The 23,162-nt window shown below is 45.3% G+C and overlaps 1 protein-coding gene across 2 annotated transcripts in view; it reads right to left on the bottom strand.

The window, feature by feature from the left end:
• olf413 overlaps positions 1 to 23,162 on the bottom strand; it is a 111,613-nt gene that overhangs the window by 25,026 nt on the left and 63,425 nt on the right. For both annotated transcript variants that reach the window (NM_001275275.1, NM_168948.5), the window contains exons 3-5: positions 15,692 to 15,847; positions 693 to 977; positions 4 to 189 (exon numbers count right to left, since the gene is read on the bottom strand). In NM_001275275.1, the coding sequence (NP_001262204.1) occupies positions 4 to 189; positions 693 to 977; positions 15,692 to 15,847 (627 nt within the window). The remainder of the gene's footprint in view (positions 1 to 3; positions 190 to 692; positions 978 to 15,691; positions 15,848 to 23,162) is intronic.

Genomic DNA, 23,162 nt, shown 5'->3' with positions numbered 1-23,162 from the left:
TACCTCGCTGCCGCGCGACCAGGAGGCCACGATGGCGTTGCACGCCAGCGGAATGGATCGGGCTCCGAGGCACGGGCGGCCCTGCTCGCGTGCCATCTCCTCCAGCTCCGCGTGGGCACCCTGGCACTCGTGCAGCGTTATGTGCTGCAAGTAGTGCACGCTGGACGATGAATCATAAATCGGCTCGTACTGCAGCCATGAAAAGAAAATGAACCGGAGGACGGGAGACAACGGTTAGTGATGTGATGTGCATTGTGGGAAAGATAGGGCGCGCGAGGCTGGGGATAAATTTTTAATATTTCAATTTGGTTATGCCGAGGCTAAGAGACAACGACGACTCACAATGCGGAATACAGCCGCCGCGGCGGAGAGCCGGAGCAGTGACTGCCAGACAAAAGCGGAATGCCAGAACGCGTCACTGCACTTGGCCTTAATTATGCATTGTATTTAATATCGTTTAGTCTTGCTGCACTCGACAAAAAATGCTTAAAGGAGCTGCAGGAGTTGCGACTTTAATATATCGTTCTATGGCTGTAGTTCGATGGCGAAATTGCTAGTCAGATTATTAGTACTAGTTAGACTATTAAATATTCAAAATTAATATTAATATTTATTAATTTTATTAATTAATTTATTAATTAGACCCTCGATTACAGAGTATCAAGACGGGGCCTTGAATCGAATATTCTTACCCGGATCAGGTGGTGCTTGCGATTGATGTCCTCCAGCTTGAACATCTTGCACCAGAAGAGCGGTAGGTCGCCGGCGGGCAGCTCCACATCCTCGTTGCGCAGCTCGAGGACTCGCACGCGCTCGTCGTGCGTGGGTGAGGGCATCGGCAGCTGGGCGCGCTGCATGAGGACCATGGGGCGGTAGGGGCGGAAGGCGCGGGCCGGATCCGGAAGGGTGCCAGGACGCACCGAGCCGTGCGGCGGATCCTGGGCGTGGTACATGTACAGCAGGCGCATCGTGTCGTTCTGCAAAGAAGAACGGATAATGGAGGGTTGAAAAATGAGAAATGTGTAAAAAATTAGTTGCCAGAGGTGGTCAAGGTGGGGTCGTCGAAATGGCGTTATAATGGCGTTGCAACAACCCAGCAACAGCGGCAATAATGTCGTTGCTGACGTGTACACGGATGCACTGTCTGGCTGGGAATGCCCCTCGTGGTCCGAAAGCCCTCCTGCCCTCCACTCGCTCCCCCATTTATTCAGGACAAGGTTCGCCTGCTAAATGAAGTACACACTCGCAAAAAAAGCAGAAGCTCGCGCTTGCGAGTTGGGCAGCCGGTAACAACAGGACAGGAAGGAAGCAAGGATGTTTGCCTGTGGGCAGAGCTGGCCAGCCGGCAACGAAGGACGAAGGTGGCAAGGTGGACTACGGGGGCAGGTGGATGGGATGTTTGGTCAGCTGCAGTCGGAAGCTGATGTTGGGCATTGTCGATGGCGGGTTAATGGTGCAAATTGCAGCGTGCGCGAGAACGTTGCCGCACTTCACTCGGAACGAATGAAACAAGGGGCATCTTCATTGTTCGCCACTATTCCGTGATCCTCTGGCTCTCCAAGTGACCGCATTTCATTCATTTAATTCCCATTTAACAAATTAATTCGGCGCTGCACCGTTGGTGCACTCATGGCTAGTCTGCGTTGCCAAATTTCACTGGGGCAGACTGTACTTGTGTACTTCAGATGTCTGGTCGGAGCATTTAGCTGAATTAAATTCTCGTCCATTTCCTCTCAGCAATTGCATCTTTGGGCAACCAATTTACACTTCAAGTGGGTGCCCCCAAGCATTTGTCTAGCTCAACGAAAGTTTCCCGTTCTCCGGGATTCCCTCCTCCCAGGAGAACTCTCTTTCGGCCTTTGTATTATGCAAGCGCCGTACTGCATGTATTTTTCATTGGCCACGTAGTTTTAATTGGTAAACCCGAAAATTAAAGCAGTCATTAAAGAATCACGGCCTGCTCTACGAGCCCGCCCGGCACCTCCTGCCTCACCTCTGACCCTGGCCTTTTACCCCCCCTCATGATCCGAACTCTCGTTTGTAGACTGCCGTGGCCTAGGGGCTTTTGGAAGCCAACAGTCAGCTGTCATTGTGTGCACGTCATGTCCACGTGTGTGTGCAGCGACACAGCAGAAACAACAATAACAACACATGCAGTCCTCAGTGTGTGAGTGCGGTGCAGTGAAAAAAAGGACGAACGAACGTCGGGGGCATCCATTTGAATTCATTGTGGCAAAGTGCCCATTGTAGCTGTTAAGTGGAACTGTAGAGTACCATGTTCGACAATTGACGGCCCAGGACGAGCAGAGCAGAGTACGACTAGTGGGGCCAGGTCCTTGTTTCTACTTGTTCATTTTGCCAGCAACGAGGAGACAATACTTTAATTAACAATTCCCTCTTCCCACTCCCCACTCCCACCAGCCCACTGCCGTCGCCGAACGAGGCGAAGTGTGTAAAAAACCTGTACAAATGAGTCGGTTGTCCTGGTTGTCCTGGCAAACACTGCGGGCGGTTGCAAACGCGGCGCACTAACCGCCCGGCAATCGCCAGTAACAACAACCCACAATAACAGCAGCAGCAGGAGCAGCAGAAGCAGCAGCAGCAGAGCAGCAAAAACTGCTGGCCAGTTTTAAAACATTTGGCCAGGCGACTGACTGAAGGGAACCAGGCAAGGAGCGGGCGCAGCACAAAAGTCATTAACGCCGAGGCTACCGAAGCTGACTGGGCCTGGACATGGCCCAGATGTAAAAACATGACCACTGTGGCAAAAAACTCAACGGTCAGTTCCCGGAAACACAAAGAAAAAAGCGGCCGTCGCCGGTCAGTGCTGCCTCCAGACTGGGGAGTGACCTGTAAATTGTTTAATTTGCGACCTGAAAGGGATTTGGATTCCAAAAGCCGGCAAGACAATGGCGCCGCTTTGAGAGCCGATGAGAGCTCATCAAAGTGTCACCATCGCTTCGGTTGAATGGTTGAAAGCTAAAGCATTGATGGGGAGAAATTTAAAATGTAATTGCTTTGTATCTCGGAAGGATCTGTGGCTTTCAATTGAATGGGTATATCCTGATTTTAACAATTTTATGATTCATAGGATCAAAAGGAGTCTACTCTACATTTAAAAGATACACTACATTTCCTGATTACACTATATATAATCCTAATCCGTAGGAGAGCGTAACTAAGCAAAATTATTTTCCTATCTGAAAGTGCATCTTTTTTATCTATAATATTCAAGTTCACATTGCTTAGTTATTTAAGGCGAAATTCAGAATTTCTAAGTTTCCAATTGGGCTGTTTTTTCTATCTAGGGATATCAAATTAAGGATCTCAACGTTGTCTAGCTCCAGGCTAACCGTAAAGGTTATAGCTAAATAAAGTGGCTTTGAAGATTTCCAAAACCCCCTCGCTCTTGGACCACCTATACCCATACAACCCCTGCTGGTACTGGGCATCCTCAGTAGGTATGGCCAAGTGTGAAAAAGTGTGCACCGAACTATGCACACGCACGACAAGGATGACGAGGAAGAGTCCGGCAAGTCCAGCGAGTCCGGTGAGTCCGGAAAGAGCCCGGCCGTAGCCAGTGGAACAACAACTGCGAGGCGAAAACTAAAATGAAATGAAAAGCTTCAGCAAGGATTACAACCAAAAATTAATGAAAGCAAACTGGCTGCGGTCATTTGGCGTGGTCAACGGTCGGCCAAGGCTTAATTGCCAAAGACGATGACGATGACGATGTTGTGGGCACGGTGAACGGGCTGAACTGAAATGGGGAGTGAAGTGGAGTGGAGTGTGGTCAAGAATACAGGTTACACTTTAGTGACTGCTGCAGGACCAGAAGGACTCGAGGCTAATTGTGAATGCGGTGGGACTGTAGCTCGGACTTGGACGACTCATTAGAGTGGCTTTGGTTACGGCCCAAAAAACTTGCGAGGGTTGCACTGCACAGCAATACACACAAGCACAACCAACCACACACACACCGATGCAGATACAGCCTCGAACGCAGAGCTCGGCTGAGCCTTGCTGCCTGGTTAAGTGCACTCCAAAGGTCATTTAACCTCTGACTAGGCAGGTTTCACTGCTCTCAACGCAATGGGGGTGACTCCAACCCTCGTCGATTATTCAGGGGGGGTCGGAAACCGTTGCGACTTTTTGGCCCAGTTCGCATTCAATTAAGCTTGGTTAACAACGTTGCAGATGCGGACATTTCGAATTCAAATGTTTGTTTAGCCCTAATGGATATAAGTATTTAAATATGCTGATTTTGTTCTACGACTATCTTTTCATCTGTCCTAAAACATTTGGCTTAGTTCATTGTTCTAATATGCTGTTCTACAAATCGTGCAACATATTCCTTGGTGATAGAAAGCTCATTCTAGTCAGCCAAACTGTCCGTCAAAACAATGTTCTCAATTGCTGCTTATCGTATTTTCGAACTTTTTAAAAACTGCTTTCCACATTGCCTTAGATGGGACTAAAAGTTCAGTTGCAAATCATTGCAATTGTTTCTTGTTTCTCTGTATGCAACCAACAGGCAGCTTGCCTGCCCATTCGTCGGCATTCGTTCACACATTGCACCTTTAAGAGCCATTTGCAGTAGTTGTTAATGGCATTGTTATTCTGGATGCCTTCACCTCGCACTCTTTGTTTTTTGCCCACTTTCGTTTTGCTGTTTCAACGCGCTGCCATAATGGGCCAATTGTCCTTAAATGCGGAGCGTGTTCCGCTCGCTAAGTTGGCTCTGACTCCGGTTCTGGCCCAGACTCCGTCCGGCAATGGCCGTGTTAATGGCCCTGGTCCTGGTCTTGGCCCAGTGGTCAAGTCGGAGTCCTTGGCCCGACACCGAAAACTTTGTCTGCGCTGGCCCTGTTTAATGTGCACGTAATTGAAATGCATTTACAATTGAATTATAAACAGAGCAAACAAATGCGGCACAGGACTGGCACACACATTTACATGAATTCACACTTGAGCGGGAAAATGGGAAATGGGCAACTGGCATTGTGGAAACTTTCTGCAGCAGCTGAGCTCACAACCCACGGTCCTTTCCATTCTTGCTTCTCTTCTTCTCCTCACTCGGCAATCAAATCAACCATTCCCCAGAAACCCGTGTCCTTTGGATATGTGTGTCTGTCCCTACGAGTGCATGTGCCTGCATTAGGGTGACCCCCACAAGGTTTTATCCTCTCGCTATATGTCTTTTTCCAGATGATCGAATGTGAATAAATATTATCCATAAGCAGTGTTGTCTGCACCAAATCACCAATGGTTTGTAAGGTTACATTAAGCTCTATCCATAACTGACTGTAGGAACTACCTTTAGAAAATGTGCCTGTTGCTTTTTGGCCTACCCTAGTGTGATGGCCAAACAGGTTACCATGGTCACGTCGACCATTTTTGTGAGTAGCTGTCGGGGAATCTGCTCTTCTTAGCTATTCTACACTAGCCAAAGCACATTGAATATCAATTTTGCATGTGGGAAATTACATCGGAAACTTTGAGTCCCACTCAGACGTGACCAAGTTTCCTTGACATTTCCTCGATTTCTCACAGTGTGTGTCAATGCTTTTCGTTGCTGTGGCATTTATGCCATTCCAGTCATCAGTTGGGACTTGTGCAATTTTCGGAACTTTCTGACAGCTGATTTCAATAACTAATAGGCAGAAGTGGTCAGTCCCCCCGAACCCTTTTGTTGCAGTCTAATTGCCGTGTCAGAATCTGTGATTGCCTTCGACCGGAGAGAAATCATTGCACATTGTTGACAACCGTCTGGATCGGAGGCAAGCCCACATGCATCGTGACACATCTTGGGGCCCAGCTGGAGGCCCAGACAGGTGGGATCCTGGTCCGATCCTGACAGCCCAGCTGGAATAGTCAATGGACAAAGCAGCCCAAATATTTCAGATAGTCTCAGGCCTGTAATCGGTTTTCGACACTCTCTCCATCCCGCAAAGTGGCTTAATGATTTTTGTTTTATTATATTGAGTCGTTTGAGCTTCATCTGGCCAGAATGTCTCGACACAATTGTGCTGAGTCTGGTTGTTGTTGTTGTTTTCAGTGCAATTGACATTAATTTGATTTATTTATGGTAGGAAGGCAAAGGCCATTTGGCTCAAGGTGCAACTGCTTTTGGCAATTGCATTTAAATTAACAAATCTAATATGGTTTCTCCCCAGAGAGCCCGCAGGTGTTGTCTCGGCTCATTCACTCTTCCACTTACTCACTCGACTCACCCACCCATTCACGTATTCACTTGTTTGTGTAAATGAAAATGTTGTTTAAGCTGCAAGGAAAATTAATGTTTCTGAGTGAACAAAAGCGGTAGTATTTGAGTTCGGAATGCACGAGAGGAATGCAGCGTAAATTATTGCACCAAATACGTTTGGACACAGACATAAGTATGTATGCGATTTGGCAAATGAAACTAAAATTGCCACCCATAAGGAGATTAAGACAAAAGTGTAAACAATATGGCATCTTCAAATGGGTCAAAAGGAAAGTGCCTGGCCAAGCAAATAGAGTTTAAGTTATAGCTCAAATTAAGGCGAGAAATGGTTGGCAGAAAGCAGGCCTAAATAGCCGTAAAAAGGAGTGATTTCTGTACTAAATCTAAATTACGAATAAGTTGGTCAAACAAATAAACTACAAGCAATGAAAATGGCAATTTATAACGTTTGAGTCAACCTAAGCGCTTGAGTCATCGTATTTTATTAATAATATTTCAATCATTTACCATTCGAGGCATCAATCTAATCTTCTTTAAATCAATTGCAAAGGGAATCGCTCGTTAGTCATTACTCGATTTGCTAACCGGAGTAATTCAATTAATTAAATTTAAGTCGAGACAAAAATGTTCAATAAAGACCTTCCAACTCTTGCACCCATATCCAGGTTGTTTGCAGAGCTATTCAACCTAGTCGATTCATATTACTGGCACATCTGTATTGGGTTTCTTTTCGATTTTTCCTGCACTCTTTTGCCTTCCCTGTTGCCTAATTCATATTCATTTATTGTGCTTGCTGCTGCTGCTGCACATGCTTTTAACATATCCCTGGAACCTCTTTTCCGATAAAATGGTAAGCAGAGGTGGTATGAGGTGGTGATGAAGTGGGGTTCAAGCCAAACGGGCATATCCGTTGCTTTATTACATTTCGTTTAGTTTTTGGCCAACTGACCACTTTTTTGCGGTTACTTTGTGTGTGTCAGTGTTTCTGTATCTGTGTTCTTCGCCCGTCCATGTGTCCATGTGTGGATGTGTCTTAGTTGCTCGGACTTTGCGGTTGCTTTGGTCACTAGCGCGGTATTTGGCTTACATCGGAGTATGAGCGGAAAAACTCACTCCGCTGGGCGAATGGCCAGTCCCCCTTGGCTTAAAATGAATTTACTAACCGAGTTTGTTTAGAGAGTTTACCGAATGAAAAGCGGAAAAAGCGGGGCGAAAAAATGCAAGTTTACTTCGCCATTTGACCATAAATAATATAATAAAATAACTACACAGGTCAGGCAACTATTGCATACTTTATGGCATCCAGAACAGAGCCACCAACATGTTGGTGTTGCAAAACCTCCCCCCCCACACACCACCGACCATCACCATATGTGGTCTAATATTTTTATAAACAAATTGGTTTTGCGCAGCTCAACAGATGAGGAGCATGGAAGCGGCTCGCATGCGGTTTCCATACATGTACGTTTGCACGTGTATATCCTTGCTTTTTATATATGACGGATATTTAGGTGGCGCCCTCTGGCCGTCAGCGTTTGCCACTTTAATTACTTTACCTCTAAGGATGCGGAGATTTTCGCGTTTTTTGCAACGTCCTGGCTTGGTCCGTTTTTGTTTTTGTACCGGCCCTGTTGCATTTGACAGGACATCTCCTCTCCAGTCCGGGCCATAGCCAGCTGCGCTGAAAAGCAACTCAACTGGGCTCGTTATTTATGGCCCTGCCCCTGCCGTCGCTCACCTCGAAAAACGTTTGCCAAAACTCGGACGGCAAAATGGGCAAAAACGTGCGATCCCTGGTCGAGCTTCTGCACTTAAGCCTCTGGAAAATGGAAAAACTGGAAAACCTTGCCGTGCCGACTGTTTTGTTTGTCATTGCATTACTTTGGCTGTTAAATCGCCTACTGGAGTTTAGTATTGCAGTCCCAGCACCCATACTTCGACTTCTCTGCGCTCTCTCTTTCAATATTTGTCGCTTTGGGGCATTAAAACAAACGTTTCCCATTGCGTTGTGTTGGGTTTGCCCGCTGCTTGCTTTCGGGTTTTTGGTGTGCACGTTTCACATGCACTTCTAGTGCCACAACACCATCAAAATGGAGACCGTCCGCCTCCATCACCCGAACGCAAAAACCCAATCTACCACCGCACCCACTTCAGAGCGCGATTCGTGGAAATCACAGTCCGAAAAAAGGGAGAAATTCGGGCCTGGGTCGGAACGTGAACCCTTTGGAAATGTACCCTTACTATAGATGGAGTACAGCGGATTTGGGATTTGTTAGGAATTTTATACAATTTGTATTAGTATAAGTTTTATTAGAAGCTAATCTCTCGTGCGGACACTAGCTTGACAGAAAACAAGCGGTGCGCATACTTTATAGGCAATCTTTGAAAGTCTTCTTCGCAAATGATTAGTTTAATGGTTTAGTTTTTTTCAACAACAGAGCTATTCAGATTTATCATTAACAATACCCATTCGATTTATTCATTCCGAATAACCAAGGCTGATTGACCAGGGATTACCCTGACACGTTTGGATTGTTTTCTGCGATGGGTGCAGCTGGAAATCTGGGCATACGAGAATCTCTTTACAGTTTATATGTTCCCTCACTTCTTGGCACTTCCTCGTCCGAATGTGCATTCGTTGGTTGATTTGCTCGCTCATTCGAAGCTCGTCAACTCGCAAACTCATGTGTAAAAAGGGACAATGCTGGGCTTTAACTTTAATAAAGCGACTAGGCGAGCGCCGCACTCCAGGACCAACCGACCTCCTGCTCCGCCTAGACCACTTTCGGGTACCAGGCAACATCAAAATCCACATTTCACTCCCTCCAATCGCAGCCCCCAGCCCGCTGGCAGCCCTCTGTGTTTTTGGACTGCGAACTGGTTGTGTACTTGATTTTTGGGCAAAGCGGCAAATAACATTTTTGTTTGGCTTTGACGTTGTAGCAATTGCAACGGTTATTCCATTTGCTTGACAAATATACGAGGACGGGGTTTCAGACCCTTCGTCCGGGCTGGGCAACGTTTAGAACTCCGTGGGCAGAACTCCGCCGAAGTGGAGGAGTGGTGGAGTAGCGGAGCCCAGCTCAGAACTCGAAACTTTCATCGAGCCGGAATTATGCGCAATTTTTGTTTGGCTGCGCGGCCAGTGTAAAGTGGTCTGGCTTAGATGAGAGTGTTTGTGTTGCAAAAGAGGCTTTCAGTGTAGAAGGAGTTTTGAGTTGCAGGGGCTGAGAGTGGCACAGCTTGCCGCTTTTTTTTTCGCCACCATTGTGCGCTTCAAAGCAATCAACATAAAACGGTTCTCAAAAAATCCCTAAAAAATTGCGAGGCGTAATGAGCGGGAATCACAAATGAACAAATCTAGTCCAATTCACATTGGGCATTTGGTTTTTTTTTTTTAATTTACCTCAGCGTTTTGGCCACAGGTTTATTTCATCATTTTTCGGCGACCACTTGAACTTTGCCGCTGCATTAATGGCCTTTTTTGCGCGCAGAAATGGACCTGCTGACCACCTTAAGCACTTAACTTGGCTTTTAGTTGCCATTTTTTTTTTTGGGAGGTAAAGGCTAAAATGTTCGGTTATGCTCTTGTGACTTTGGCACTAACAAAGTGCCAAAGGATTTCCAGTTGGCTGGCCGGCCGAGCTAACAAAAAACCTGAAAAATTAAATCAATTTAAATTTCGTTGCATACTTTTTGGGTGGTTCTGTTTGGGGTTCTTGCACGCCGAGCGGTTATTTCTGTTGCAGCCATATTAAATTTGTAAGTGCCACGCTGAAACCGCAAGACCCGCAAACACCACACATTCAAACCAACCCCAACACCCAGACCACTCCACTAATAATTCATTATAAAAGTCAGTGCTTTGGTTTTGGTTTTTGCGTTCTGCTGTGACGCGAATCCATAGCTGCTGCACTACTTGGAGCCCCCAAGTTGAAGCCCTCAAGCGCTAGCTTATGCCGTGACAAACTGCTCACATATGTGGACCGTTTGAATGTTGGGGCTGGGAGGTCGTGTTTATGTCACGATTTTGCACAGAAGTCAGCGTCAGGAAGGGAAATGTCTGCGAATGTCTGTTCCCCAAAACGCTTTCTCAGCGGAATCGCCGGCTTTCCATTGGGGCCCACTTTCTTGTGCTCTTTCGTCACAGGATTTCCCCCACTGAGGTTGGATTCGTTTCGAAGAATTCGCTGCTTTGATGTAAAATTGCAATGGCCATTGGGGTTCTGAACCCCGAACTCCTGGGGTTCTGCGAATCTGGGGCTCGGGGGCTCTTGGCACCCAGGTCACCCAGGGCACCCTGGGTCCTTAGCCCGCTGGTAAGTGTTGAAAATTACTGTCGACTTGAATTGTTGCCTTTTTGTTTTTCCTGCTGCTCGTTCCTATGTCCTTATTGCGAAGAAACAACAATATGTACAGCATATATGCACGTGAGTATGCAAGGACCCGCCATTAATGGGCAAAAATTACTGTTTACAAGTGGGGAAAGCTCTCAGCAGTCGCCACCCCTCAGCTCGACTGCAAGTTTCGTGTTAAAATAATAAACACATAGCAAAAATTGTAGCGCCATGTGCGGATTCGATGGCGGGCAGAGAGTGCAGAAGAGGGGCATAATTCCATTACAGAACTACTTTGACTTGGGCTCTGCACCGGTCACATAAATTATATTAAAAACAATATTTTTACCCGGCTTCGAACTCGGCTGAACTTCACACGGCAAAGTTTACGTCCCACGACTTTTTTCTCCACTCCGGTTTTTGCATTTTAAATTGTCGGGACAGCAAAATGCCGTGGCAAGCTTAAACAATTACCAGAACAAAAACAACATTAACGGCAGCACTAGTGGTAACAACAACAACAACTAAGAGCAAAAAACAATATGAAATTATTATAATGACAATTAGTGTTAATTGTCACTTTCGGCGCGGAATGTTGCTTTCGGTCTCTGTTGAATTATAATTTGCCCAGTTTAGAAAATTAGCATTTTAAATGAGTTTCTTTTTGTTCTCGCTCGCGGTTGCTTGTTTGCTGGCCTAAGCAAATAATAATAACAATAATAATAATAATGCAACATGAAAGTCAATGGGAAATTAAAAATTGTAATTACTCAATTATTATGCATAAATCACAACAAAAGCTTTGAAGAGCTGATATGCACATATAATGCCTCCAAAAGGAGGAGCAGTCCATTTGGTAGCGGAGGTTGGATAGAGGCTACTTGATGACAATTCTGGGTACGTCGTCAAATTGAGGGTTTTATTGGCAGGGCGATGGTCGGCCAATAAAGATTTTAATGATTTGCAGTGGGCGTAGGGCAATTAAGCGAGTTGAGAAAATTTAATTAAAGCCACAACAAAAACACTTCGAGCGTCTATTGTTGGCCCGAAGAAATTGAAAGCGATTCATTATCAATCCAGAAAATGAAGCAAAGGAGGTGGGGAAATTAGGAGGTATAATTAAGCAAACGGCAGAACGAAGGACAGGAATATTGAGTGATAAATGTGTCTCAATCTTCGCATGCCAAATTTATCTGACAGTCGCTTCCTAATCCTTTTGTGATTACTTTGAGCCATAATTTAGCATTTGCCAGCGGTCGTTTAGATTTAAGTGCCAAAGTTTGGGGATAACGCAGGAAATCATTAAAAATACTTCAATGAGCTGGAATTGACCGACGCAGTGAAAGAACTTTACAATTTCAACTTTTTGTGTCCATTTTCGATTTTATCCCTCGCATTAGGCAAAGTTTAGCGGGAAAAATAAAAAATCACAGCCTCGAAATCAAATTGAAATGACGCACTTAATGGCATTTTATGGTTTATGCGCAGTATTATTATTCCACCTCTGGAAGCCCCTTACTATCTATATCTATAGGAGTATATCACTCATTTCCCCCAACCGAACACTTGCTATCGCAATCCAAACACGGAATGCTTGATTTCTTTTCATAGATACCCACGCCCCAAAAGTGCATTCCTTTATTCACTTGCAGTGGATCAAGACAGTGGTATAGGGCCAGAAAGAGGGAAAATCCAATGACGTCATCTGTCCATTGCGGTCCTGACTCTTTTTGGCCAATTGGTAATTTCGTTATTAGTCACGCTCTTTGCGCTTCATTAATGTTCATTACACATAAATGAACCCACATCGATTGATATTTTTCAACTTCGTCGTCGCCAATGTCGTTGGCGGTTTTTAGTGGCTATAATTTTTGTATTGCGGTTGTCGTTTTTGCGGCTGTCTGCCTCCCACCGCCACCCACTTTGCTTTCATTGGGAAAAACGTGCCCGCAACTTCTCCGCCACCCCTGCAGTTTTATTTATGTATGCGCCCGAAAGGGAGCGGGGGTCAGCGAAAAGGGTTGCTCGCATGGCCAATTTCCTCCGACTGATACAATTAATTATATAAATAACGTTTTTATTTATATTTATAGGAACAGCGGTCGAGACAAACTTTGAACTTTTCCCGAGATCATGCCCTTCGCCAGCACATATGCTTTACGTTCGAGTACCGCATATCCGTACCCTACATCGATATAGGGGTTGTTCTACGGCCAGGGAATTTATTGTACACGCTTAATTGAGCACTGGCAACTTGAAAGGTTGAGCAGCTGATTGACTCCGCCCCGAGCAGCCTGCAGCACTTTTTATTCCATTTTTTATGACCTTTCGCCGGAATATTGCTGCTCTCGAGGGTTGGTGGGCGGTCTGTGGAAATTCTTGAAATCGCTAAAAGTTATTTAAAATAGGATTTTGTGTTACGGGCGTAGACAGCTGGAAATTTTTATTTTGGTATATCAAAAATGCAGGCTCCGCTCGAGTTCATCTCCTGGCGGGGTTAATTTGGGCATTCTTATGAGAAAATGGGTCAGATCTGGCGGGCTGCGCTAAAATGATTATGCCACTTGATCGGCTTAGATTGATATGTTCATATGGCAGGCTTCGATGCGCTTTAAAGTGGCTCAAGTCGAGAAAATAGTATGTAAAGGCTGAAGGAGATTAGATTTAAAAGTTGGGAAAGGGATCAAATATTGAAATCGGCTTAAATATTAAACAATGAGTAGGTACTTGAAAGGGTTAGAGTTCTAATCTAATTATATATGCTTGAAATAGTGGTCTGAGTTTTTTACACGATAGACAAAATGGAACAGCGAGCGAGCTTTTGCTGTAATTTGCACAATTGCCGCTCGTTAAACGCGAAAAGGAAGTTGGCCTGCTTGCGGGTGATTTCGGAGCATTTGGGGGAGCACTTCTCGCAGAAACGCAAACAATTAATAAATTTTTAAGTGCATGGCAAATCATGCCCTGCACGCTGACCTCAAAGTTCTGGACAAACCAAACTCAAACCTTGCAAATGGCTCTGCACACAATACATTATTAATATTCCCCACCCTATCAGCCACCTCCCCCGCCACCCCTCGCGGCCACCCCTCCGGATGCACAACAAACAGCGCTTAATTTGCCAAATGGTTGCTTCTGCTTTCCCACTCCACCCCACTGCCCTGCACCACCCACACCCCACCCCGCACTTAATGCAAAAAACTGCAAGTTGTAGATTACTTTTTATCCATGGGACAGCGGTGGAGTTGCAGCGGGGGAGGGAGCGCACAAGATGCAAAATACCTTACCGAAAATGGTGAAGAAGTTGGGGGAAAGTACAAAAGCAAAGCCAAAACGGGGAAAACTTCTTTTGAGAAGATGAAAACGGGGATAGTGATTCAGGGGATATAATATAACGTAAAAACACCGAGCTAAGTTAGTTGAAAGAACAGTATAAAAATTTTATTCACGCAATATGTTCCCATGACTGAAACACTTTCTTTAAAATTATACAATATATATTTTATATATTATATACAAAAATACTTGTAACAAGTTAGAACAATTCTAAAAGCAAATACTCCCTAAGGTTCTAGGGTATTTGGATTGTACAAATATAGGCAAGCTGTGATGCCCCTCCCGCCCCCCCCCACCACGAACGTCACCGTTTATCCACTCCCTGATTCGGAGTAAATTGTAGCGGCAAACTTAAGCGAACTGCGTAGAGCGGGGTCAGCTAAAACAGAAATTCATTAAAACTTTGCATTGTGCTCCAAAATTGCCCCACAACAAAGCTTGCCAAGGCTACAACAACATTAAGTACTGGCTTATTGCAAACTAATTTGTCTAGGGCGATTTGGCCAAAAGACTTTTCCGGGTGAGGTGGGGTCCCACCATTCGAATGCATTCAGCCAATCCCCGAGATTCCACTCAGCCCTATCCATGCGAGTTCACTGATGACGCGACAAAATCCAATTAATATGCTAGACAAATAAAATTCTCGTCTCCCTCCCACAAAAATGTTCTAGGTTCCTGGAGGCGTAGGCCAGTGGAAGGCGAAGGGAAGAAGGGTAAGAGTATTTACTAGGACCGTTTAGATAGAGCAATAACCAAATGTGTCTGCGAACAAACACACGCGACTCTGCATAACATTTTTTTGCACACCCCGCTCCCTTTTCGGTTAGTCAAACTTGAGATACACTATATCTCAATATGTGTATACTCTTTGTGGTTGGGGCGTTCGGTTGCCTTTGGTCCTTGTCGCCATGTCTGGCATATGTGTCCTTTGCGCTTCCCTCTTCTGCAAGTATTCGGGTGTTTGCGCCACGCGCTTTGTTTACTCAAGTTAACCAGAAAGTTTTCTTTAAGATTTACGCTTAAGTTATACGTGATAAAACTTTTATCACTATGACTTGTTCGCCCGCTTCCCCGGATTTTCCCGATATCTGCGGCCTTGACGGAGTGCCAAGTGCTGGTTGGCGATGGAGAGATTTGGCAGCTAATTGCACAGCCAATATGGGCCTGTTGGAATTGCCCAGGAGTGCAGCTAATAAGCGGCAGCAGGGCTTAACGGATCGGATGCAACCCCCAATCCGCAGTCCGTAATCTTTGACCCTCGCTGCTTGCGTCTGGGAAAAAGGAAGCGGCCTCGGGGCTGATTCCGTATGCTTAGCGTGCCACAAATTTCACTGTTTATATTTGGCTAAGGTTATTGCCGAAACGGGAACCACTCTATTCCCTACACAGAAAAAAATCCATTAAATTTGGAAGGGAATCTTGAAAAAGTTTACTTGATCATGTATTGAACGTGCATAACCATTTCATATCGCCCGCTTCAGTACGTTTTCCTCATATACGACCATCCACAATAACCAGTTAATAGCACAAGCCAAACAATTTTTCTTAGTGTGCGCCCACGAGCTTTTCCCCCGAGAAAAGTGAAAATCACTTGAGTACTTTGATGGCAGTCGCTTATATCATAGCAGTTGTGGTGGCGGCACTCGAAAACTTTTATTAACATAAACTATGAGTCAGGCTGGACTCCGACTTCATACCCCTCCCCCGCAGAAGGTATAAATTTCACTTGCAGCTGCCGAAAGTTTGACCAGTATATTTATTAAAGAGTTTACTCCGGATGGACTGAACTCACCGTGATGGCGATGTCGTGGCTGGGGTCGCATGTGTCCAGTTTGCGTCGGAAGCGGAGGACCGTGTGGGTCGCGTTCTCGTAGCCCAGCATCAGCATATAATCCTGCGAGGGATCCACCACCGGTTCGGGGTCTCCATTCCGTGTGACGTGTCGATCCTGTAATTAAATGCAGCGAAAGCGAACGGGGATTAATGAATGGAAAACGCGGGAAGAATGTGAGAATAATACTTAATTTACTCCGCGCTCTTGCACCTCTGTAAAGATTCTGGGTTTCGTTTCGGAAACGTAACGAGATATCGGATATTTTTCCATATCATTAAGCAGAAGTCCTGTGTTTTTAATTCTGACCCCCGAACTTTCCAAGTGCGCTGGCTCTAGTGTTTTTTACACATATTGTAGGTTCGCTTATTTCTTATGATATTTTTTGGTGAAGTAAACTAAACTTTCCACTGAGTCCGGGAGCACCCGAGGCATTTTCTCTTCCCCAGAAAGGCCCTGCACTTTTGGCTCTTCCAAGTGTTTTGACAGAGTTGCCAAAGTTAAAGTTCTATAAGTAGTTTTGCCCAAGACCAAGGAAAGAAGCAGATGGGTAAACCCTTTTTCGGTTTAAAAATACAAAAATGTTCGTGGGCCTCGTCTCTGTCGTCCCCATCCTCCCCATCGTCGCCATTCGTTCTTTCTCCTCCGATATCTTTGCACATGTTGGCCGGCCTCGTCGAACACAGAAGCCAGATAGACGTGGGTGTATGTAAATTCTTATACATATAACAACATAACCCCTGTCTGCCTGCTCAATATTTGGAAAATGTTCTCTCAGCTTGTTGTGGCTGAGTGCTGGGCGGTGGGTGGTCGGTAATGGGTGGCTAGGTGCCGGGTGAAAGGATTCGGCTTTTCATATTGGCAGTTGACTGGAAATGGGCGTTATGCTTGCCATCTTCCCTTGTCAGCCCCATCTCCCCAATTTCTTTGCTCTCCATCTTTTTGTTGTTTGGCAAAAATTTTGATGATGTTGGAAAAGTCAAAAGTGGATTGGGATGGGTATGTGTATGGAGGTTGGGGGACTCTTTCCGCCCTTCGACCGTAATTGAAGCTGATGGAATTCGGGGAGATGTCTTCAGAGTGGATATTTCAAAATTTTATTGATTTAATTATTTGTTTTCATTTGCAACTATGGAGAGGCTTTCCCAAATATTCGCTTCACCTTTCAATCGGCAGGAAAACATCTCTGCTTGTTTTGGCTTTCACTTGGCCAGGATTCGATTGAAATCGAAGGCGATTTGTTGCTTATTAAATGTTTGAATTTAAAAGGCTGGCCAGAAGAGCTAACTTTTGAATTGCTTAACTGGTTTGGTTTCGATTTCTCCGTTATCCATTTAATAATTTTGCTCAATTCATTTGGGAGATTGCATTCTCCATCATTTACGAGGAAACACGCAGCTGGTGGTCAGTGCCTTGGTCCAGCCTCCACCTGAGCATTTGATTTATTTCTGCTAATGCCGCATCTTTTATCACAGGATGTACACTTTCCCAAGCTGTTTTATCTCGGCTGACAGATTATAGCGCATAGAAAAAAGTTATCCATCTGTCTTGTCCTCGACAAAGCACCCTCCTCCTACTTATCCCCTCCCATCGCCATCACATCTGATAGCGAAATGAGCGTTTTCCATCATCTAATTACCTCGAAAATTTCCCACAAACACACACGCAAGTGGAGAGGCTGACTCACCCACGCACACACTTACACACACAGACACACACACCTGAGGCTGTTGCAATTAATTTGCCCCAATTTATATCATCTGGATCCAGTGCTGCGTGTTGTTACCGACTGAATTACATGCCGGCATTTAATTAATCATATCTCAGACCCTGCGCCATTTGCCATTTTAGTTAGCTAATTAAAAGTTTTTCTTTTTCCGTTTCGCCGCCGCTGCGGCGAAACATTTAACATAAATTGTAGAAATATTTTCCATATATGGCGCGATAACTGCCCCTCTGCCGCGCTACCCCGCTCCACCCCATCATTCTGACTATTCGCTGGTGGAAAGGGAGGTAATCTGGGAACGCATAATTCAAGATCGCAGGCGCGCAGTTCCTCTTCCCGTTTTGCCTGTTTTGCACAGCTTCCCTTTTAATTTTACATTATCTACCAAACCGGCACACACACACTCGCAAATAGAGCCAAACACATAGTCATACCTTGACATGTTTCCCGCTTATCTACAATAGAAAAGAGAGAGAGAGAGAGAGAGACAGCGGCAACTGACGGAAATTAAAAATACGCGCTGCAATGTTGCAAGCACCCAACATGAAGCGACGTTATCAAAATCTGCGTGTGCGTGGGCGTGGACTTTCCCGCTGCCCGGGAAAGTGGGCTGGGGGCAGGAGGAGGAATGGGGAAAGGTTACCCAGGGTCGTCGAGGGGTAATTATGCAAAAAGGGAGGGCGCATAAATTTGCAATATTCTTGGAGCTGCTCTCAAATGCCAACGACGTTTAAACTGCTCGCAACTTTATTTGTAGGTGTGTGGGTGACACACACAAAGACTCTCGGAGAAAAAGCAGAAACGTCGCCCATGTCGACTGAAGGAAACTGAGAGGGTCTTAAAGACAGCGTTCATGAGTTTTGAGATAGATTTAGAGATAAATCATAACATTGTGCCCATAAGTATGCTATACATTTCAGTCCTGATAATTAACACAAAAAGAAGTCGAAAGAAAGGCAGAGAATGCCACCTTAAAGTTAGCATTTAATTAAAAACCTAATCATTAAGCAGTTTTTCGTTAAATTCGACCAAATACTTTCTAATTAGGGAAGGAAAGCTGTTAACACCATTATTTCAATAATTAATGGGAGTGTCTTCTTCAATTTTCAAAAACAGTACTACTTCGAAAGAGTATTCCTTTAAGACCTTTATTGAAATTTGAATTTCTCACTTTCTTTTTAAGTTGCATGCCACGTTGATTCGGCTCTCCTGTTGTACTTGTCGCAGGTCCTCGACGCTGCGTTTCCACCACCACCCACCGACTTCTTTTCACCTTCTTTTCCAGCCGGATCCCGTTCTCGTTCTCGTTGGCGTTGTCAACGCACACGTTTTTTTAATTGCTGAAATTTTATCACACCTTCATGGTTCGCAGGACTCGTAAATTGTAATCCTTGCGCGGCTCTCGTCGCGTCTGCCTGACTACTTCTGCTCGAGCAGACAGCTCCTTGCCCTGGTTTGCCCTGGTTTGCCTTGGTTTGGCCTTTTTGCGATGTTGTCATTAACGTCGCTGCCTCTTAAGCATTTAATAGCCTTGTCAAGACTTTAATGCCTTTTAGCCGTAGCTCCTCTTCTAATGTGTGTGTGCAGGGCGGAGTCGGGGAATCGGGAATCAGAATGGAGAAGGGGAAGGGGCGGTGACTGGGGGAAATCAATAAAAGCAGCGCACAAATTAAGCACCTTTTGCGCTTTTCCCCCTGCCAGTTAGTTGCTTTACTTTGCTTTTCCAGGCCGCAACGTGAATTTAATAGGATTATGCGGCAAGGATGGGCCGACGGGGAGAAAGGAGACTTATGCAAAGTCCTTCCACTCTGCGCCACTGCAATCCTGGAAACCCTTTGCGCCGCCACACAACATGAACCTAATTGTCGTGATTTTCGCCTGATGGCAACTTTTCACACTCCCATTCACAGAATTGTGGGTCGTGGAGGACCTCCGCCCAAGTTTTGTTATGCCAAAAACAAACTTCGGCAATTTATGATAATTCAACGTCAGCTGGGACAGTTCAGGGAAGTACATAGAGGGGAACCGTCATCACGGCAAACTCAACTCGACTCCGCTCAAGTCATCTGAACTCAGCTGAACTGACAGCTGGCTAGCAAAGGCCTTGGAATATGCTCGCAGCACACATTAAACTTATTGCTCACCCCCACTCGAAGCGCCACTAATGCCCGGCATCGTGTACAGATTTACTCCGAAGCAGACGTACAGCAAAAGGGTTGGTTCTGGCTCCCCTCCTCTCTCCCACTGACTCACTGACTCCCACTCAATCCCACTACACATATCACACGAATATCAAAATGTTAGCTCTCCTTTCTGTTCACACACAGACCAACTAATATGTGCCTTCGGAGAGTTGCTATCAAAGTTCTTCGGAGTTTTCAGGCTTTGAGAAAGATTTGCAGCTTACGACAGGTTTTTATGATTCAGATGGAGCGACCTCCGGGGAAAACGTAAGAATGGCGAACGGCTTGGAAAAAGTGTGATGAATGGAGGTAGAGGTCTGCGGGACCAAACTATTGATCTGGTAATTTTCCGAGAACTTGTCGAGCCCACCTCTGCGAAACGCCCCTTCCTGCTGCCAACTATCTAACTGTCTCAGCTATCTATTGCCATTTGCCAGTGCCAAAATTGTATGCAGCTCCCTCTTCCCCGCCTCTTAAGCCTGCTCCGCTGCTCATCCTGTTAAGTTGGTGGCATTGTAAATTGTTTTCCTGTGCACTGCTTGTCCTTCCTTTCCTGCGCCATTTCCTTGCCTGCCAGTCGGCCAGCCTTCTAGCCTGCACTTGATGTACTATGTGCTACAGGAGCTTCTTTGGAGAGCCAAGTGAGTTTTCCTGCTCATACACTCGCCCGCGCTTGTTTTGGCTTAGGAATTGATGGCGTCGCCGTCGTCGTCGTTTGATGCCTTATGTACATTTGATTACGTATCCGCCATGTTGCCTGCTTATTTGCCTGCAGGAGTGCACAAAGTCTGCTCTGTGTGTACAATGTATATCTCTCGGCAGAACAGACTCTCCCCTACGTCAGCGGCAAAAAGAGAGCGCGCCTCTGGGCAAAGTCATCAAGAAAGGAAATCTCCACCCAGAATCAGGCTCTAGCCCACACCCAAGCAATTCCACATCCAAATCTCCCGCATACGTTCTCCCGTCTCCTCTGATGATGCTGATGAGTAGTTGGCGGCGTAAGGCGGGGCGGTCTGATTATATTGGCATTGGCAGGCGACTTCAGTTGGCTTAAATTACCGCTGCGAGCAAGTATATCAATTAATATAGTTAAAGTGTGTTCAAGGGGGGCTCGAGCACGTTGAGTGCTTTGGATGGTTTTGAAGCCTCAGCCAAAAACCGTTGGAGCTTGTATCCCCCAGCCAGAGTGCTCTCTATCTGGGACTCTGGCAAATTAAATCGCTTTCAGTTGATTTTAAGCCAGCTTGGCTGTCCGTCTGACCATCATTCAGTCGAAATCTCATCTTCGGGAGCTGCGTGTGCTTGCCTAACCCTAGACTTTGGCCGGCTTTCTACATAAGCAGCATATATATGCAGACACTGCAGATTGCTAGTTAATATTTTATGAAATCAAACAGCAACAAATTGTGCAATGCAATGCAACTTGGCTGGTACCCGCCCTCCGATTGTAAACATTGTATAGATCCAAGTGGGAGAATCCGTCATTCATCTTCCTCTCCATCTTTCAATCATCCCAACCGAAGCGCACCGACCCACTGCATTTCAATCTATTCCGCCCCTCTATTCATGCAGATAAAAGGCATTTTATTAAAATTGAAATTGCCCAACGGACTTTCGGCTTTTATTTTAGATTAAATATCAATCACTTTGTCTTGTTCAGTCAGTGTGGCAATTTGTAACCCAGCGGAAAATGGAGCAGGCGAGCAGGAACGGGAATGACAGCAATTGAACGAGTTAAATGTTCTTCAATGGTCATATTACATTAAATCGTCCAGTGATTATTGCCTACTAAGGCTGTATGAATGCATGTGATGGCATTCGACACATATAAATTAGTCCGTGCCATTTGTCAGTCCCATTCCCCGACTTTTCCAACAACCCCGACTTTCCCGCCTCGGCACTTGTCTGTTGATAACTGTTAAACTCATTGATGCATTAAGCAGCGTTGGACAGTCGGACAAAAAGTTGCATATTAAAATGATTAAAAACGGGCAGGAGGTGTGGTATGGAATGGGGTAGGATGGGTGAAAACGTGGCCGAATGAAATGCAGCTGCATACAATCAAAATCAAAGTGGAGCACAGCGCACAGAAAGAGTAACATCCATGTTAATGAAAGTGCACAGTGGACATTCGGACAAGTGGACCAATTAGGTGAGTTATAAGAAGGACAGCTCCGAACTATTAGTAAATACTAAAGTTCTTTCTTTCCAAATACTATAGATCATGCTTTAACAAGCGCTTTTCTCTGCTAACAATTTCCATACTTGAAGTAATTTTAAAATAGCGCCTTAATAGAGTTATCAGAATATTGCATTTAATGGCCAAAAGGAAGAGATAATTTCATTGTTGTTCTAACCCCTAATTGGACAGCACTCATCAAATGGATTCTTTAATTTCCAAAGCCAACGCTTGTTTAATTTTCCACTTCTGGGACCGCCTCACTCTCCATTGTTTTTTAGCACTCTCCTATCCGCAATCTCAGTCTCTTAGCCCCGAGGGGGAACTTGATTTGCCCATTTGCCCATTTGCATTAAACAATTTCTCGAAACCCAACTGGCAACTGGCAACTCAGCTCGACTGAACCTGATGGCTGTCCATAACCGGTTGAATTTTTTGGGGTGGTGACGTAATGGAAGGGAGGGGGAGCACAAACAACCCTTTTAACTAGTGCGCTCAATTAATGTCATGTACACAACCCACTTAGCTAGTCCCCACTGTACTGCGGCGTCAACATCAATGTGACATACATATCAAAAAGGCAAATTCAATTAACAAACTTTGCACGTCACTCAAAATTAACTCTAGGGCGTTCATCCAGATACTTCGCCCCACCCCCCACTCCATTATCATCCGCCCATCCCGTCCTTGTTGACAAATACCGCAAAAATGGAAAAACAAAAAAGAATTCATAAAAAGGAAGGAATTATGAGAAGAAACAAAGGAAGCGAGATAGAGCGAGCCAGAGTAAGTGACTATTTTTTATATATCGCTTTCAATTGTCCGAGAGTGTGCCGCCCAAACACTGTTGGCTCTCCGGCCACGCCCACTCGCCTGCGGATGCGGATGCGGATGCTGATGCGAATGCTGACGCTGATGATGGTACTCTGCATTTGATGTAGGTAAGGGGGCGGGGACGTCAGAGATAGCCCAACGCATTATACAATAATGCGTTTTTATAGCAAAATTAAATTATAAAGACGAAAAATTGTATTTGTCATATTGTTAAGCTGACGTCTGTCACTTTTCGTCTGTGGTTGCGGGTGTCCCTTCTGCAGCTGCGGTGGGTGGTGTTCTTTTGGTTCTTTGGTACCGTGGAATTGGTTGTCGAGTGGTTGCTCCTGCTCGGACAGACTACATTAATAGTCGATGATGTGCACACGGCATCCGAATTTTCAAGTTATCTACCGGGCGGGTTCTCTTGCAAAATATCTCGGGTTTGGATGCATGCAAGTAAATAATGACTTCCAGTTATGTGCAAATTTCTTTGAAAATAACGTGGTAAAATTATAGTCTTCAACCCAC

The sequence above is a fragment of the Drosophila melanogaster genome, chromosome 3L (genome assembly GCF_000001215.4).
Source record: "Drosophila melanogaster chromosome 3L".
NCBI classification, from domain to species: Eukaryota; Metazoa; Arthropoda; class Insecta; order Diptera; family Drosophilidae; genus Drosophila; species Drosophila melanogaster.
Note: the sequence above shows the minus strand (reverse complement) of the source record. Positions and strands in the feature narration are given on the sequence as shown.